An 18,057-nucleotide genomic window follows, 5' to 3' on the forward strand; every position below is an offset into this window, starting at 1 on the left:
TGCGGTGTCCTCCGTGGGCCAATGGCGGCTCCCCCACTGGAGCCCGCTGGGAGGCCACCAAGTTTCAAAATGACAATGGAGACAGGAAGTGGCCCATAATTGGTCACTTAAGTGGATCAATCGGCCATCCGGCGGCTGCGAGAGCTGCCAACAATCCTGCTGATGGCAATACGATATGGTGGCAGCAAGACATTTGGCTCCCCTCCCGATGCCTTCCCCTGCCATTTTGCCAGCCTTTCCACCTCCTAACCCGTTGCCAATGGGCAGGGAAAATTCAGCACAATGTTCAGCTCCCTCCCACCCAGGTCATTATGTAATGTTGCAATGAATGCCAGCTGTGACACCTATGCCTTTGAGTCAGAAGTTGTGGGTTCAAATCCCACTGCAGAGCCTTGAGTACCAAAAAATCTGGGCTGACATTCCTGTGCAGTGGAGTGGAGTGCTGCAATATTAGATCTTTGGATGAATTGTTAAACAGAGGCACTGTCTGCTCTCTCAGGTGGGTGTACAAGGTTCCATGGAAGGACAACAGGGGAGTTATCACTCATGTCCTGGTCAATATTTATTCCTTAATCAACATCACAAAAAAAATCTGGTCATCACCAGTTTGTGGGAGCTTGCAGTGCACAAATTAGCTATTGGGTTTACATCACAACAGAAACTATGCTTTAAATGTATTTCATTGGCTGTAAAGTGCTTTGGGACGACCTGAGGTTGTGAAAGGCGCTACATAAATGCAAATCTTTCTAATTTTAAAAAATTCTTTCATGGGATGTGGGTGTCGCAGACCAGGCCAGCATTTATTGCCATCCCTAATTGCCCTTGAACTGAGTGGCTTGCTAGGCCATTTCGAGGGCATGTAAGAGTCAACCACATTGCTGTTGATCTGGAGTCACATGTAAGGACAGCAGATTTCCTTCCCTAAACATTAGTGAACCAGATGTTTTTTTTTACAACAATCGGCAATGGTTTCATGGTCATCAGTAGATGGGCTTTAAATTCCAGATTTATTAAATTGATATCAAATTCTACTTTCTGCTGTTGTGGGATTCGAACCCATGTCCCCCGAGAATCTCTGCATTACTAATGCAGTGACAATACCAGTACGCCACCGCCTCCCCAAATCTTCTAATTTGGAAATGTACAATCAGTATGACAAAGTTGGTCATCTAAGTTCATTCTACGAGTTTCGGGAATAAAGAGCCTGACCTAAGTGTAAAGTTAAAAATTAAGATTGATAAATCTTCATTTAGAAATTCAATCTTTCACGCCTTACCAGTTTTGTTTTGCCATAACTTCCCTACGAATTCAACAACACGGAAAGTTTACCACACAGAACAAATGTGATTATTGAAATCATTGTTAATATTGTCCTGAACACAGGAAGTGAGATCATGCTACTCTTTCCAAACAGCCCTCTATCTATCAGTGTGCAGCAATATCCTCTTCTTTGCTCATGAAATGCACCAGCATCAATGACTCGCATTTCGTACACACCCTTCCTTTGCAGTTTTCCCCACCCCCACCAAGCAGTATTAACTTAGTGCAAGTTCCGTTTGATCCGCTGCCTTATGTTTTATAGGCATCAATAATACAGGCTGGGTGTAAGAGTGATGTTTGTGCAATTCTGTCCCTGCCGAAACGCCGTCTTCCTTTGGGGAGTTAGCGTGAACTGAACAAGCGACCTCTTGCACTGTTGAAACGTGCACTTGACGGAACTCGTCTTGTTTTTTTCCATTTGCCTTGTAAGGGGTCGTATTTTTTTCTTACGAACCCAATGGTGACTATTTTAGTGTTTACAGAAGCTTTCTATTCTTTGTTGCCGGCACTGTACTCTGAGGCTATACAGCGTGTTTAATTGAACGATAATGAAACTGTGGCGGACTGTTGCTGTTTGCAACAGCATCTGCTCCGGGCTCCAGAGTTTCAGCGTCTTTGTATCAGTGTTTCTGATCTTGAACGGACCGGGAGTTGTGCAAAGTGAAGAGAAATCATGTCATGGAGCGTTTGATCTTTATCTTGTACTTGACAGGTAAGAATCAAAGCAGTCTTGGTGATGGGTCGAGACTTTTTTTAATATGTTGCTGTCAAAGTAACTTTGAACTTAAAATGTAACTAGCGTTGAAAAGAATTGTGAACAATGATGGATCAAATGTAACTAATGGAGGAAAAGGGGAAGTTATGTGAAACTATGATATTCATCAAGACAGGAAAACGTTGACTGCGCTTTTAAATAAACTTTTGGTTATAGCTGCAGTTTTCTAGTTATTAGGTAACACAGTTGAAGAATGTAGGGTGGGAGATGAGCTCAACAAGTTTTTATTTGCTTGACCTTCTTTGATCGAACATAAAATCTATTATTTTACAGATCGGGGAGTGTTTCCAACAACTGGGGTGAAATCTATGGTTTTGTGGAAGCCCTCGTCAAGCGATTCGTCAGGTAATCTATTGAGCAATATGTTTCGTGAACTTTGCTGCTGTTGGTGCAGAGTAAAGTATTTTTGACTCGTTTCACCACCGCCTGGGGGACGTAAGGGGTAATGCTAACTGAGTAATCTTTCATCACTGGTTTGGAGGAAAGCAAGTGTCTGTGCGGAAGACAATTTCAGTTGTACAGCTGGGGATGTGAGATGATGTTTTAATGCTGTGCTTTTTTTTTCAATCTTGCAGTCCCCAGATGAGATTGTCTTTCATTGTGTTTTCATCCCGTGTTGATGTGACGATGCCAATAACTGGTGACAGGTCTGTGCACATTATTTTTATTTGTTTTAATGGTAAAAGTAAATACAAAACGGCTGTCATTAAGATCCTTTCAAACTATCCAATCTTTAATGCAGAGAAGTGTGAGATGATGCATTTTGGTAGAAGTGATAGGGAGAGGCAATATATACTAATGGCACAGTTTTAAAGAGTGTGCAGGAACAGAGGGACCTGGGGTGCACGTGCATCGATCTTTGAAGGTGGCAGGACATACTGAGAGAGTGGTTAGTAAAACATATGGGATCTTGGGCTTCATAAATAGAGGCATAGAATACAAAAGCAAGAAAGTTATGCTGAACCTTTACAAAGCTCTGGTAAGGCCCCAACTGAAGTATTGCATCCAGTTCTGGTCACCACACTTTAGGAAGGATGCGAGGGTCCTTGCGAGAGTGCAGAGGAGATTTACCAGAATGGTTTCAGGGATGGAGGATTTAGTTACAAGGTTAGGTTGGAAAAGATGGGGTTGTTCTCCTTGGAGCAGGGGAGATTTAGTAGAGGTATACAAGATTATAATAGGTTTAGGTAAGGTAGACAAGGAAAAATTGTTCACCTTAACTGGTGGTATAAGGACTAGGTGAAACCGATTGAAGGTTTTGGGCAAGAGATACAGTGAGGAAGAACTTTTTTACACAGTGAGTGGTAATGACCTGGAACTCACTACCCACGAGGGTGGTGGACACAGAGAAAGATCAATGATTTCAAAAGGATTTTGGATGGGCACTTGATGGAAATAAACTTGCAGGGCTACGGGGATCGAGCGGGGGAATGGGATTGACTGGATTGCTCCGCGGAGAGCCAGCATGGACTCGATGGGCTCAATGGTCTCCTTCTGTGCCATAATGAATTTATGACTCTATAATCCCTCGTCCTTGCAAAGAACCACCCCACCTTCCAACCTCCCTTTCCTCTCCAATATTCCTGAACATGTTGCTGCTTCCCAATCCGTGTCCATTGTGTCCCACACTCCATGTCTCTGCACTTGAGCTTTTTCCCATGCTGCAGCGTTGAAAAGGCCCTAATAACTGGTGTTCTGGGCAAACTGTTTTGATAACGGAGGCATCATAAGGGTGTTAGACATGAACATAATGGGCCTAACATCATTTTTGTGCCTGTACTAATAAGACAGATGATACACCTCTGGCTGAGAGTGAGCATGGCATGCTCCCCCCACCCCGCCCACCCGCCTGCCTACCCGCCCACCCGCCTGTCTTCAATATTGGGTGCATTGGTGTCTTGTTTTATGCCTTTAAAACTGGTGCAGCATTATTGAATTTCTAGAATATGGTGTTAGATTTCACTTGACAACACTCAGCTTTACCTCTCCACCAGTTCGCTCAATCATCCACTGCATTTATGCTGTTGGTCTGCTTGTCCAATATTCAATCTTAGATTAGTAGCAATTTCCTCCAGTTAAACATGAAAACTGAAATAATCGCCCTAGGCCCTATCAAAAACTCTGTACCCTTGCCTCCAATTCCATCTCCCTCCCTGCTCGTTGCACCAAGTTTAATCTGATGCTTTGAAAGCTCTGCGCATGTTAAATCCCAAGCTGAACTTCTGACCCCATATCCTCTCTTATCACCATGAACACCTGCCTCTATCTCTCACATCACCCAAATCTGTCCTTGCCTCAGCTCATCTGCTGTTGAAACCCTCATCCATGTCAGTATGACGTTCAGACTCAACTATTCCAATGCTCTCTTGGCCAGACTTCTGTCTTCCAGCCACCATAAACTGCAGCTCATGCAAAGATTTGCTGCCTATATCCCAATTCACATCAGGTATAATCCACCTGTGCTCACTGACAAACATTTGCTCCTGGTTCCCTAATGCCTCCAATTCAAAACTCTGATCCTTGTGTTAAAATCTCATGGCCTCACCCTGACCTATCCTTGTCAGCTCCTCCAGCCCTGCCATCCTCTGGGAAATCTGCGTTCCTCTAGCACTGGCCTCTTGTGCATCTGCCACTCTCTTCTCCCAGCCATTGGCAGCTGTGCCTTCAGCCCTGTAGGCCCTAGTCTCTGGAATTGCTTCCAAAAACCTCTCTTCCTTTCTAACTTATGCTCCTCCATTAAGACCATTCTTTTACCTATCTCTTGAACTAAGCTTTTACTCACCCCTTCTTTGACATGGTGCCAATATTTGTCTGATTACCCTTCTGTGAAGTGGGCTGGGACATTTTCCTCCATTAAAAGCTCTATATAAATGCAAGCTATTGTGTTGTGATGTGCACCTATGATTCAAAAATACTATTGAAGGTATTTTCTAGAAGATTCTTCAGTACATTGTAAGTTATGTGAAGTAATCTACTAAAATGCAATTCATAAAGGTTATGGTTTGGGTGGAGGAAGGTAGGTGATATAATTGGATTTTTTATTTCTTTAAAGAAAGCAGGTTTACTGGCTTGTACCGCAATCCTTCAATGACACCTTCCAGATACGCCTTGCTACCAAGTTTAGTCTTTGGTCTATTACATGACAGGTATCAGTTGATCAAAGAGAACTAGAATGGATTTGCCGAGGGTAGGTCATTTCTGTCTAATCTAGTTAAATGTTTTGAGGCTTGTCCATAGATGTTGTTTGTATGGACTTCCAGAAGGCATTTGATGAGGTTCTACACAGGAGATTATGAGCAAAAGATGAGAGTACATAGAATTGAATGTAACCTTGTATCATGGGTTGGCTGGTAAGAGACAGAGACTCGTCATAAAGTGTTTGTTCTCAGATTGACAGAATGTGACAAGTGGTGTTCTCCAGGGAGTTGTACTGGGGATTCAAATTACTGTAAGTGTGAGCTTATAATGCGAGGTCAATGGGGGGATCTGAGATTTTGGTGAATGACAGGACCAACAGTCAATCTTCTTATCTAATGAGATTTAAGGATAAAGAAAGAAACAGGAACAGTGAAGGGAATATGGTGAAATAGAATCAAGTTAGGTGCAGAAAGAGAAGTGGAGAGAAAAAAAAATTGGATTAAGAGAGAGAAAAAAATAGAAAGGAAAAGTAAGAAAACTACAACAATTACCAGCCTTGCATACTGTGGCCCTATCTCCAACCTTTCTTTCCTCACTAAAGTCCTTGAATGCGCTGTCGCGTCTCAAATTTGTGCCCATCTTTCCCTGAACTCCATGTTTGAATCCCTGCAATCAGGTTTCCGCCCTTGCCATAGTACTGAAATGGTCCTTATCAAAGTCCCATGACATGCAGTGTGACAACTATCCCTCCTTGTGCTTCTCGACTTGTCTGCAGCCTTGGACATGGTTGATCACACCATCCTCCTTCAAAAGCTGTCCACCAGGGTGGGACTGCACTTCTTCTTCTGTACCGGAAAAAGAGTTGGGGGAGGGGGCCTGAGTAGGACTGGAACAAAGAATGCTCGACATATCCCACAAAAAGACAGGCATAACTCTTTCCACAGATGCTGCCAGACCTGCTGAGTGATTCCAGCATTTCTTGTTTTTGTTGTGGGACTGCACTTGCCTGGTTTCATTCTTATCTATCCAATCATAAGCAGAGAATCATCTGCAATGGCTTTCCACTCCTACACCAAGGATCTTTCCTTGGCCCCCCTCCTATTTCTCATCTACATGCTGCCACTTGCTGACATTAAAAAAAATCCTACAGGATCAGTTTTCACAGGTACGCTGATGACACATAGCTCTGTCTCACCACTGCCTCTCTTGATCTCTCCACTGTCTCTATGTTGTCAGACTGTATGTCCAACATCTGGTACTGAATGAGCAAAAATTTCCTGCAATGAAATATTGGGAAAACGGAAGCCATTGTTTTAGTCTTCACCACAAATTCTGTTCCCGAGACACCAACTCCATCCCTCTCCTTGGCAACTGTCTGAGGATGAACCAGACTGTTTGCAACTTTAACCTTAAGCTCTGAAATTCCTTCTCTGAACCTCTCCTCTTTTCTATCTCTCTTTCCTCTTTTAAGATGCCACTTAAAACCAAGGTTTTGGCCATCTGCCCGAAAAGCTCCTTGCATGCTTCAGTGCCAAATTTTTCTTTATAATGCTCCTGTGAAGCATCTTGTGGCATTTTATTATGTTAAAGACACTATATAAATAAGAGTTGTTGAAAAATAAGAAAAAAAAAGACATTTAAAATTTGACATTTTTGAAATATCTGACAAGTCACTACCTGAAGGAATGTGACTCCATAGTTTTAAACGTTCACTTTCTGGGCCAAAGCTATTGATTGGCAGTAATTAATGACTATCACATTGTTAAAAGGGTACTTTTACTTCATGAAACTCACAGGCAGGTTAAGGAAGAGATGACGTTTTTGTGAAGCTAATGATGGAGTGGCGCCAGTCGTCCTGCAATTTGTAGCCTTTTGCAACTTGTGCCACATCTCTTCATCGCCAAACATTGCTGGGCTTTTACACATTAATAATGCCATGCACATTAAACTTGCAGTCATTTTAGCAGCAAATTCTGACTAATTTCCTCTGTGCTATGTCACTGGATAAGACCTTTACATTGTAATGTTGCACTGGGGGGGGGGGGGGGGGGGTGAGGATTAAGTCAAAATGTTTCCTCCTATATTACCTCTAATCAGCAGATTAAAATATATGAAAGACTAACAAACGTTAACAGAGAAACACCAATAACAGTGCAGATATATCTTTTTGCTATTTAGTATTGTTGGAAATTCAACAGTATATATGACACCCTTTGTGAAATGTGATTTTTATATTAAGTAATATGTGTTTATGTGTGCGTGTGCACAGTTCAGGGTCATAAGCAATATGGTACCACAAAGTTTAGAACTGCTGGAAATTAAAAGTAATTTTTTTAAGTGTCACTTTGTAGTTACAGTGCAATGGAAAAGAAAAAAACTGTTCTATTTGCAGCAGGCGAAATCCTGCATAGCATATCAGTTCTGATTATGTTGAGATATGACACGCAGACAATACTGGAAAAAAGAAACGACATTTGTTAAACTCACATTGTAGGCAGCAAAGATTGAGACCCCACAGCCCAGTGACAATGCTAAATAAACCTTCTTATTCTTCTTCTTCTTCTTTGGCCTCCTTATCTCGAGAGACAATGGGTAAGCGCCTGGAGGTGGTCAGTGGTTTGTGAAGCAGCACCTGGGGTGGCTATAAAGGCCAATTCTAGAGTGACAGACTCTTCCACAGGTGCTACAGATAAAATTGGTTGTCGGGGCTGTTACACAGTTGGCTCTCCCCTTGTGCTTCTGTCTTTTTTCCTGCCAACTGCTAAGTCTCTTCGACTCGCCACACTTTAGCCCTGCCTTTATGGCTGCCTGCCAGCTCTGGCGATCGCTGTCAACTGAGTCCCACGACTTGTGATCAATGTCACAGGACTTCATGTCGCGTTTGCAGATGTCTTTAAAGCGGAGACATGGACGGCTGGTGGGTCTGATACCAGTGACGGGTTCGCTGTACAATGTGTCCTTGGGTCTCCTGCCATCTTCCATGCGGCTCACAAGGCCATGCCATCTCAATCGCTGCTGGCTCAGTAGGGTGTATATGCTGGGGATGTTGGCCGCCTCGAGGACTTCTGCATTGGAGATACGGTCCTGCCAGCTGATGCCAAGGATTCTCCGGAGGCAGCAAAGATGGAATGAATTGAGACGTCGCTCCTGGCTGACATACATTGTCCAGGCCTCGCAACCACAGAGCAAGGTACTGAGGACACAGGCTTGATACACTCGAACTTTTGTGTTCCGTGTCATTGCACCATTTTCCCACACTGTCTTGGCCAGTCTGGACATAGCAGTGGAAGCCTTTCCCATGCGCTTGTTGATTTCTGCATCGAGAGACAGGTTACTGGTGATAGTTGAGCCTAGGTAGGTGAACTCTTGAACCACTTCCAGAGCGTGGTCGCCGATATTGGTGGATGGAGAATTTCTGATGCCCTGTCCCATGATGTTCATTTTCTTGAGGCTGATGGTTAGGCCAAATTCATTGCAGGCAGCCACAATCCTGTTGATGAGTCTCTGCAGACACTCTTCAGTGTGAGATGTTAATGCAGCATCGTCAGCAAAGAGGAGTTCCCTGATGAGGACTTTCCGTACTTTGGTCTTTGCTCTTAGACGGGCAAGGTTGAACAACCTGCCACCTGATCTTGTGTGGAGGAAAATTTCTTCTTCTGAAGACTTGAACGCATGTGAGAGCAGCAGGGAGAAGGAGATCCCAAACAGTGTAGGTGCGAGAACACAGCCCTGTTTCACACCACTCAGGATAGGAAAGGGGTCTGATGAGGGGCCGCTGTGCTGAATTGTGCCTTTCATATTGTCATGGAATGAGGTGATGATACTTAGTAGCTTTGGTGGACATCCAATCTTTTCTAGTAGTCTGAAGAGACCACATCTGCTGACGAGGTCAAAGGCTTTGGTGAGATCAATGAAAGCAACGTAGAGGGGCATCTGTTGTTCACGGCATTTCTCCTGTAGCTGGCCAAGGGAGAACAGCATGTCAATGGTGGATCTCTTTGCTCGAAAGCCACACTGTGCCTCAGGGTAGATACGCTCAGCCAGCTTCTGGAGCCTGTTTAAAGCGACTCGAGCGAAGACTTTCCCCACTCTGCTAAGCAGGCAGATTCCACGGTCGTTGTTGCAGTCACCACGGTCACCCTTGTTCTTATAGAGGGTGATGATATTGGCATCGCGCATGTCCTGTGGTACTGCTCCCTCGTCCCAGCACAGGCAGAGCAGTTCGTACAGTGCTGAAAGTATAGCAGGCTTGGCACTCTTGATTATTTCAAGGGTAATGCCGTCCTTCCCAGGGGCTTTTCCACTGGCTAGAGAATCAATGGCATCACTGAGTTCCGATTTTGTTGGCTGTATGTCCAGCTCATCCATGACTGGCAGAGACTGGGCTGCATTGAGGGTGGTCTCGGTGACAACATTTTCCCTGGAGTACAGTTCTAGGTAGTGCTCCACCCAGCGGTCCATTTGCTTGTGTTGGTCAGTGATTGTGTCCCCTGATTGAGATTTGAAGGGGGCGATCTTCTTGATGGTTGGCCCAAAAGCTCTCTTAATGCCATCATACGTTCCTCTAATGTTTCCAGTGTCAGAGGCCAGCTGAATATGACTGCTTAGGTGTTGCCAGTAGTCATTTACGTGGCTATTCTTTGTGCAGCGCTTCTGGCTGCTTTAAGTGCTATGGATGTTAACTCGCTGGGGGCTTTCTTGTAGTTCAGCAGTGCAATGCGCTTAGCGGCTATGACAGGTTCCAGCTCTTCAAAGTGAGAGTGAAACCAGTCTGCATTCCACTTCACGTTTGCCATAGATGGTCATTGCTGAGTCATAGATGGCGTCTTTGATGTGGGCCCACTTGGTCTCTGCATCCCCTGTAGGAGTGTTTTCAAGGGCTTTTTCAAGTGAATTTAGAAATTTATGTAACACCTTTGGATAAGAAACTCTGTTAGTGTTGATGCGCGGGGGGCCCTTCTTCTTGGAGTGATGCAGCTTCTTTGGTTTGAGTCTAATCTTACTGCACACCAGGGAGTGGTCGGTGTTGCAGTCCGCACTGTGGAAGCTGCATGTGATTTGAACACTGTTTAAAGAGGCTTGCCTTGTGACATTGAGGTCCGGCTGGTGCCAACGACGTGATCTTGGGTGCCTCCAAGAAACCTGGTGACAGGGTTTAGTGTGAAAGAATGAGTTGGTGATGCAGAGGTTGTGATAGGTACACAACTCAAGCAGTCTCTGTCCATTCTCATTCATCCTTCCAATGTCATAGTGCCCAAGGCAGGAGGGCCATGAGTCATGGTCGGCCCCAACCCTGGCATTAAAGTCCCCCAGCAGGAACAGGTGTTCGGTCTTGGGGATGCTACTAATGATATTATGGAGTTCCTCGTAGAACTGGTCTTTAGCTTCAGGTGGGGACCAGAGTGTTGGAGCACAGATGCTGAGTAGGTGTTCTGGACCAGAGGTGGTGAGCAGTCGGATGGACAGTATGCGTTCTGAGCCATTTGAGGGTGGCTCTATCATGCTGAGCAAAGCGTTTCTGATGGCGAAGCCCACTCCTTGATGTCTTGGTTCTTCAGGATCCCTACCCTCCCAGAAGAAGGTGTAGTCTTGCTCTTTTAGAGATCCGCTCGCAGGGAGGCGTGTCTCCTGAAGTGCTGCAATATCCACATTGAGTCTACTGAGCTCGTTATTAATGATGGCGGGCTTCCGAGAATCGTTGATTTGTGTGAGGTCTTCCGACAGTCCAGAACACATAGTTCTGACGTTCCAGCTTGCAAAACGAAGGGCTGGTACCATCTTTCCTTTTTTTGTCGTGCTGTTTGATGCAGTGTTGCAGTCCACTGAGCTCCAAGCACCCATTGAAGCAGGTGGACTGTGGTAGGACAGAACCTTACTGACCGGGGGCTGCCCAGTTTGAGGCGGGCAGTAGCTGTCCAGTGAGATGCGATGATCTCTCCCACCGACAAAGGCAACCCGTGGTGCCCAATCTCTATGCCAATTGAGCTGGACTTATAACCCGTAACTGCTGCCTTCCGTGTTGTTTTGGTCGCTGTGCGGCGACTATGGAGTGACCTCTCCATGGCGCATGCCTGGGCGGATGTATGGAGGTTGCAAGTTGCCCAAGCGTCAAAACCCCCCTCTCGGCCTTCCTGGTGGGGTCCAAAGGAGTGCAGAGCACGATATGTAGCCCTGGTATGGCTGCAGGAACTGCCGGAAACATGCCAAAGGTGACACATGACCGCCTTCGGGGTTCCGTTCCGGATTTTCTGTTAGCGTTTACTCCCTTAGCCTTGGTCTCTCCCGAGACGCCCACAAGGCAGTGGGGTTGTTAGGGCCCCTACTCAGGGGTAGGTGGATGCCGGTGGGAGGAGGTGGGGGGAAGTGGGTGTTGGGGGGTGGGGGGGAAAATGGGGTGTTGTGGGAAGGGGTGGAGGGAGTGCGGTGGGAAGGGGGTTGCAGGGGAAGGGGGTGAGAGGGGAAGATGGTGCGAGGGGGGAGCTGGGAAGGGGGTACAAGGGGGTGCGACGGGGGTGAGCTGGGAGGGGGGAGCAGGGGGGAGAGCGGGTGGGGGAAGGGGGTGCAGGTAATAAAACATTTCATCAGCTCCTACAATTGTCCACTTGAGATCCTCACTCACTCATTGCGGCCTCCTCCCTGGAGCCCGGCATGGCTGCGCCGCCCTTCACGCTGGACACTCTGGACAGACAACTGAGTTTCCCGCCGGCTCGGGAGCAGCATCCTCGCTCCTTCATCTTTCAGGCGCTCACCAATAAATCCGGCATCGGTATCGTCGAAGGACAGGAAGACCACATGGCAAACCTATAGTTTGATATTGTTTATAATTTGTTCAGGTTGAGAATAAAAATTAGGAAATCAAAACTTCATCAGTAACACTTTAACATGCATAAAATTTGCATATTCACTTCATAATCATTAACCCAAGGCAATTGTGTCCTTTTGGTTATGACAGATTTTCTTTTACATCCTAATAATCGTGCCATTTGAGATTGTGCAGTGCAGGAACAGAATCAGTTTGATTAAACTGGCTTTTCTTCCATTGGCCAAGAGAATAATATAGTTAATTTACCAACTGTTATCAAATTTTTAGCACATATATAGTGATTACAAAATCGATGTGGTGTACAGTAACAGCATGTACCCTTGTGAAAATGGGCTTCACAGTCTTCAATAATGCACCTTTTTTATGTTCACCAATATGCTGCTAAATAGTCGTTCAATGTTGAAAGGCGTTATTTAAAGAAGCTTCACCGTCCCCAGAATAGTATTTATGAATTATAGATTTGCAAACACTTTTATTTTAAAGAAAGCATATATATAAATTTCAAATTAAATTTCCAGCAGTGAGAAAGTTTTGGAAATGGCATTTTCAAGCAATTGGTTCTTAAAACTCCAGTAACTTGAGTGTTACTGAGCGAACTGTGGGATATATGAGATAAATAGCGATCAGGCTATGAGTAATAATCATAAAATCTATGGTACAGTCATTACATTTACAGAGTATTGGCCTATTTTACCTGCTCTAGGACTAGTTCTTCAATGAAAGCTATTGGGGTAGAAATTGCTATTGCATTTCGCACATTTCCGGGGTCCAGAATAACGCCAGGTAGTTGAATTTTGCAGTGCAATCTTCTGTGCCGGAAGTCTGTGTGACTCCATATTGGTTTGAGCACTTGATAGGCATCCCTAGGAGTTGCCTGCAACAAATGTAAACATCATTTAATTAAAATGGGCCGGAACAGGTCATGCACGAGCTGATAATGACAGGGACAGGGCATATGGGACCTCAGTGAACAGTATGACAACAGTAGAACCACAGACTTATGGAATCTTGTGGCACAGAAGGAGGCCATTGGCCTATCATGCTTGTGCTGGCTCTTTGAAAGAGATGTCCAATTTAGACCCAGTTTTTTCTTTTTAACCATGCCAATTGGCCCGCTCAAGTGGATGTTCATTGCCTTTTGAAAGTTTATATGGAATCTGATTCCACCACCCTGTCAGTTAGTGCTTTCTAGATCTTAACTGCACTGTGTGAAGACATTTCTCATCATTTCCCGTCTAAGTCTTTTGCCAATTATTTTAGATCTGTGACCTCTGGTTACTGACCCACTTGCCAGAAGCAATAATTTCTCCCTACTTGCTCTATCAAAACCCCTCATAATTTTGATACCTCTATTAGGTCTCCCCTTAACCATCTCGGCTTCGGCAATCTCTTCAAATAACTGAAATCCCTCATCCCTGGTATCATCTTAGTAAACATCCCCATACCATCTGCAGGCCTTTGGCATCCTTCCTGAAGTGTGGTGCCCAGAACTGTACACTACTCCAGCTGATGCCTAACCAGAGATTTGTAAAGGGTTAGCATGACTTCCTTGTTTTTGTATCAATGCCCCATTTACAAAGCCATTCTTAACAGCTTTCTCAACTTGCCCTGCCACCTCCAAAGATTTGTGAAAATGCACCTCAGCTCCTTCTGTTCTTTCAACCCCTCAGATAGTACAATTTAGAATATACTGTCTCTCCAAATTGTCTCTCCCAAAGTGCATCACCTCATACTTACTTACATTGTTACGTTAAACCTGCAGTAGTGTATCATTTTAACTAATGAGATTTAAGGATTGAGAAAAAAACTGGAAGGACTGAGAAGGAGGTGAATTAGAATCAAATCAGGTACAGAAAGAGAAATCAAGTTTGGATTGAGAGAGACAAAAGAAGACAGTAAGAAAAACGATTAAAATTTTTAAAATTAGTCATTTTTAAAATCTCTAATAACAATTTACCCCCTGAAGTAATGAGACTCCATCGTTTAAATTGTTTAGTTTCTGGGCCATAGCAGTTGACTGACACTGCATTAACAATGATCACATCTTTTAAAAAGTACTTGTGCTGTTAATTACCAGCGATATTTAAATTGCTTTTCATGTCCATTAGGGTAGGTTTCTGGTCAGTTATTGTCTTCTGAGTATCTTTTGAACCTGTTTTTGTTCTTTTACCAACTTTTTGTGAGATCGTTTTGCACAATGAGTTTATGGAGGGTAAAAACGGTACCACAGGATTTGCTTGTTCTCAGTTCTGAACATGAGATTGCTGCTGGGTTTATCGATGATGCTCTCTACTCAGGAGGAGGAGTAGCAGCAAGGAAAGGAGCAAAAACCACGCAGGCAGTAGGAAGAGGATGAAGGAGATAAGGCAGCAGGAAGTCTTACAGCATGTGGGACTTCAGAAACAGATCGTTATACCTGGCCATCACAGAGAAACAATGTGCAAAGTGGCTGTGTTTCAACTGGGAGACAGTCACTTATCTATGCCACCTGTTGGAGTGAGAATTGGAGCCTAATCCACGGTATGCATTGCACTTCCTGTGGCAGTGAATGTCGTTGAGGCTGTAAGAATTTATGCCTCTGGCTCCTTCCAAACTGTGCCTAGTGTCATCAGTCACTTTGCTGTGCACACAATGATTTGGCAGGTCACTGCTGCGTAGCTTGCGAGGTATCAACATTTCATTACCTTCCCCATGTAGGCAGACAAGCAGGAAGAAGGAGCACAGGGATTTTCCCACAATGCTGGATTCCTGCAGTTGCAGGGCATCATCACAAACCAGCTGTTTTTCAACAGAAAAGGCTTCCATTTGCTCAGTGTTCAGCTTGTTTGTGGCCACATGCAGTGGGTTTTGTAGGTCTATGCCTGGTTTACTGGCAGTGATTGTGATGCTTTCACACTGCGCCAGTGATCAGTATCCCTCTGTTGCACCCAAACCATCGGGAGACAGGCTTGCTGTTATGGGAAATAAAGGTTATCCCCTCACCACCAGACTCATAACTCCAGTCAGGAACCCAGGCACAGAGGCAGAGCACTGATATAATGAGTGCCAGTTGGCAGCAAGTGCTCTGATTGAGTAAAGCATTGGTGTCCTCCTAATAATAGTTTTGCTATCTGGACAGCTTGCGATGAGCCTTTTTGTGCAAACCAGAGCTGCTCGGAAGATTCATAATTAACTGCTGAATTCTCCACAATCTTACTGTACAAAGCTGAGTTGCTGTGAAGCTGCCTGAGGTGGAAGAAGTGGAACAGGAGCATGAAGAAAGGGATGAGGAACTGGAGGATGCAGAGGAAGAGCACGGCCGAGCAGTACTGTGAGCTGCCAAAGCTGTAAGGCACATATTGTTGAGAAGAGATTCTCTTGAACCATCCCTCCCCACCCCACTGCACCACCACTCCCTCCTTCTATTTGATCCAATCCTCACACCCACCATATTCATGTCCTCAAACTGTACAACTTCATAAGTGTTCGTGTTATATCAGTAGGATCATGAAGACCAACAGCTATACAAAAACAAAACATTTTACTTCAATACTGCCAAAATCTCCGTTCTTGATTTGACAGATGGTTATGTAACAGATACCCATCTAAAACCCTCATCGTGTCTTGTATGCTCTGTTACTTATTCTAGAGCTCCTAAGTGGTTGTTTCCCAGAAACTTCTTGTGGGCGCACTTGAGGAGCTGTGGCCTTTGAGGACCTACTGCAGACTGTTGAGCCTTGGCTTCGGTCATTGCAGTCTGGCCCAACTGTTGTTAGGCACTAGCAAGAATACTGGTTGAGAGACTGGTGGGGAACAGGTGAGCAGTCATCCTGAGAGAGAACAGCAGAAGTCTCTCCCATGAAGCCAAAGCTAGTTTCTGGCTAGGATGTGAGACCTCTCCCTGACTATCTGCTTTCTGATCCATCCTGCCCCCTGCCATTATTCTTGTACACTAGTGCTAGGAGCATCTCCATGTGGATGTCCCTCTAAGCTACCTACTCAACCATGCCAGTCCCATTCAACTTCTCCTGTTGTGCCCATTCACCACAATTATGAGTGATAACGAGTCAAGAAGGCATACGGCATGCTTGCCTTCATCGGTCGGGGCATAGAGTATAAAAATTGGCAAGTCATGCTACAGCTGTACAGAACCTTAGTTAGGCCACACTTGGAATATTGCATTCAATTCTGGTCGCCACACTACCAGAAGGATGTAGAGGCTTTTGAGAGGGTACAGAAGAGGTTTACCAGGATGTTGCCTGATCTGGAGGGTATTAGCTACCAGGAGAGGTTGGATAAATTCGGATTGTTTTCACTGGAACGACGGAGGTGGAGGGGTGACATGATAGAGGTTTACAAAGTTATGAGTGGCATGGACAGAGTGGATAGTCAGAATCTTTTTCCCAGGGTGGAAGAGTCAGTTACTAGAGGACATAGGTTTAAGGTGCGAGGGGCAAAGTTTAGAGGGGATGTGCGGGGCAAGTTTTTTACACAGAGGGTGGTGAGTGCCTGGAACTTGCTGCCGGGGGAGGTGGTGGAAGCAGGTACGATAGCGACGTTTAAGAGGCATCTTGACAAATACATGAATAGGATGGGAATAGAGGGATACGGACCCTGGAAATGCAGAAGGTTTTAGTTTAGACAGGCATCAAGATCGGCGCAGGCTTGGAGGGCCGAATGGCCTGTTCCTGTGCTGTACTGTTCTTTGTTCTTTGATAGTTGTTTGCAGCCTAAGTGGGCCTCCTCTTTAAAAGGTGCATACCGTCTCTAAATAGCATAAAAATGCACAATATTGACTGCCCCCGTCCACCATTCTACAAGCTGCTTATGAACAGTGCGAGCAGTGCTGATGACAGCCTGCCTGTTTTATTTGAAGCAATCTTAGTGATCATGTGTGTTCCAGGCACGGTGCCCATTTTGTACTTGAAAGCAATTTCTACTCCATCTACTCTTATCTCATTTCCTACCCTTTTCACTACTTTTTAATTTTTTTTAAAGTATTCATCCAATTTCCTTGTAAATGAACTTAGTTTCTGCCTCAACAACCACCTGGAGAAGAATTCCATGCTTTAATGATTAACTGTGTGCGTAAAAAAAAATCTTTTCATAATAATCCTGAGTCAATGCCCTCGTTATTGATTTGTCCACAAGTGGAAACAATTATTCACTATTTACCAACTCTAAATCTTTCACCATTTTCAATATCTCTATTGGATTTTCTTTAACCTTCTCCGTTCCAATGAAAAAATCCTCAATCTTTGAGCCTCTTTTCATAACAAAGCCTTTAGTTTCTGGTATAACTTTAGTAAATTCTTCACCAATCACTCTTCAATGGTTCCAAATCCTTCCTATAATGTGAATGTGTAGCATTTATGACTACTGAATCCTGCACAATATCTAAAAGATAGTTGCTAGAACTAGAGAGACACAAGTGTATTAACTGAAGTTACTTTATAACACAAATAATACCATCACAAACACAAGTGAAATAATTGGAGAGTTGATATCAATTTATAGAATTTTAATTATAAGTGCAAAAGTAATTAAATTTTGCTTACTAACAGTATAATAGCTACTTCCAGTGTTCAAGTCTATCAAGGTTAAATTTGAAGTCTATATTCAATATATCATTGTTAAGTTTATTTGCACTGGACTGTGGGCTGAATGGCCTCATTCTGTGCTAGAAAATTCTGTGATTTAAAAGTGCATTACAGCTTTCTTTAATTTCGTCACCCATCCAATAACCTTTTTAAATCTTTCTGATTTGGATTGACAAAGTATGACTTTAAATATCTTAAGTATCACAGGGAAATCATGATAATCAATTTGTGTACATGATCCTTTTCCAAGACGCCATGTGACCATCAGTGCTTTCAGCTGGCTGTAATCTTGTACATGAAATTAGTTGAATAGCCTAAATCCACTTGTAGGCAGCAATTTTCATGGAACTTTGGGCCGACAGGACAAAGTCACATTCATCCATTCATTTCCATCACTCAGTGTTTTCCTGCTTTTCTCCTCC

At 44.2% G+C, this 18,057-nt stretch overlaps 1 protein-coding gene across 1 annotated transcript in view; it reads left to right on the top strand.

Annotated features, from left to right (window-relative positions):
* The first annotated feature begins 1,467 nt into the window (after positions 1–1,467).
* The window catches only part of antxr2a (ANTXR cell adhesion molecule 2a), a 307,229-nt gene continuing 290,639 nt past the window's right edge, over positions 1,468–18,057 (top strand). The window contains exons 1-3 of the mRNA XM_068038944.1: positions 1,468–2,032; positions 2,369–2,440; positions 2,671–2,742. Coding sequence (XP_067895045.1) covers positions 1,869–2,032; positions 2,369–2,440; positions 2,671–2,742 — 308 coding nt within the window. The 5' untranslated portion in view covers positions 1,468–1,868. The remainder of the gene's footprint in view (positions 2,033–2,368; positions 2,441–2,670; positions 2,743–18,057) is intronic.

This window comes from Heterodontus francisci, chromosome 1 (assembly GCF_036365525.1).
Source record: "Heterodontus francisci isolate sHetFra1 chromosome 1, sHetFra1.hap1, whole genome shotgun sequence".
Taxonomy (NCBI): domain Eukaryota; kingdom Metazoa; phylum Chordata; class Chondrichthyes; order Heterodontiformes; family Heterodontidae; genus Heterodontus; species Heterodontus francisci.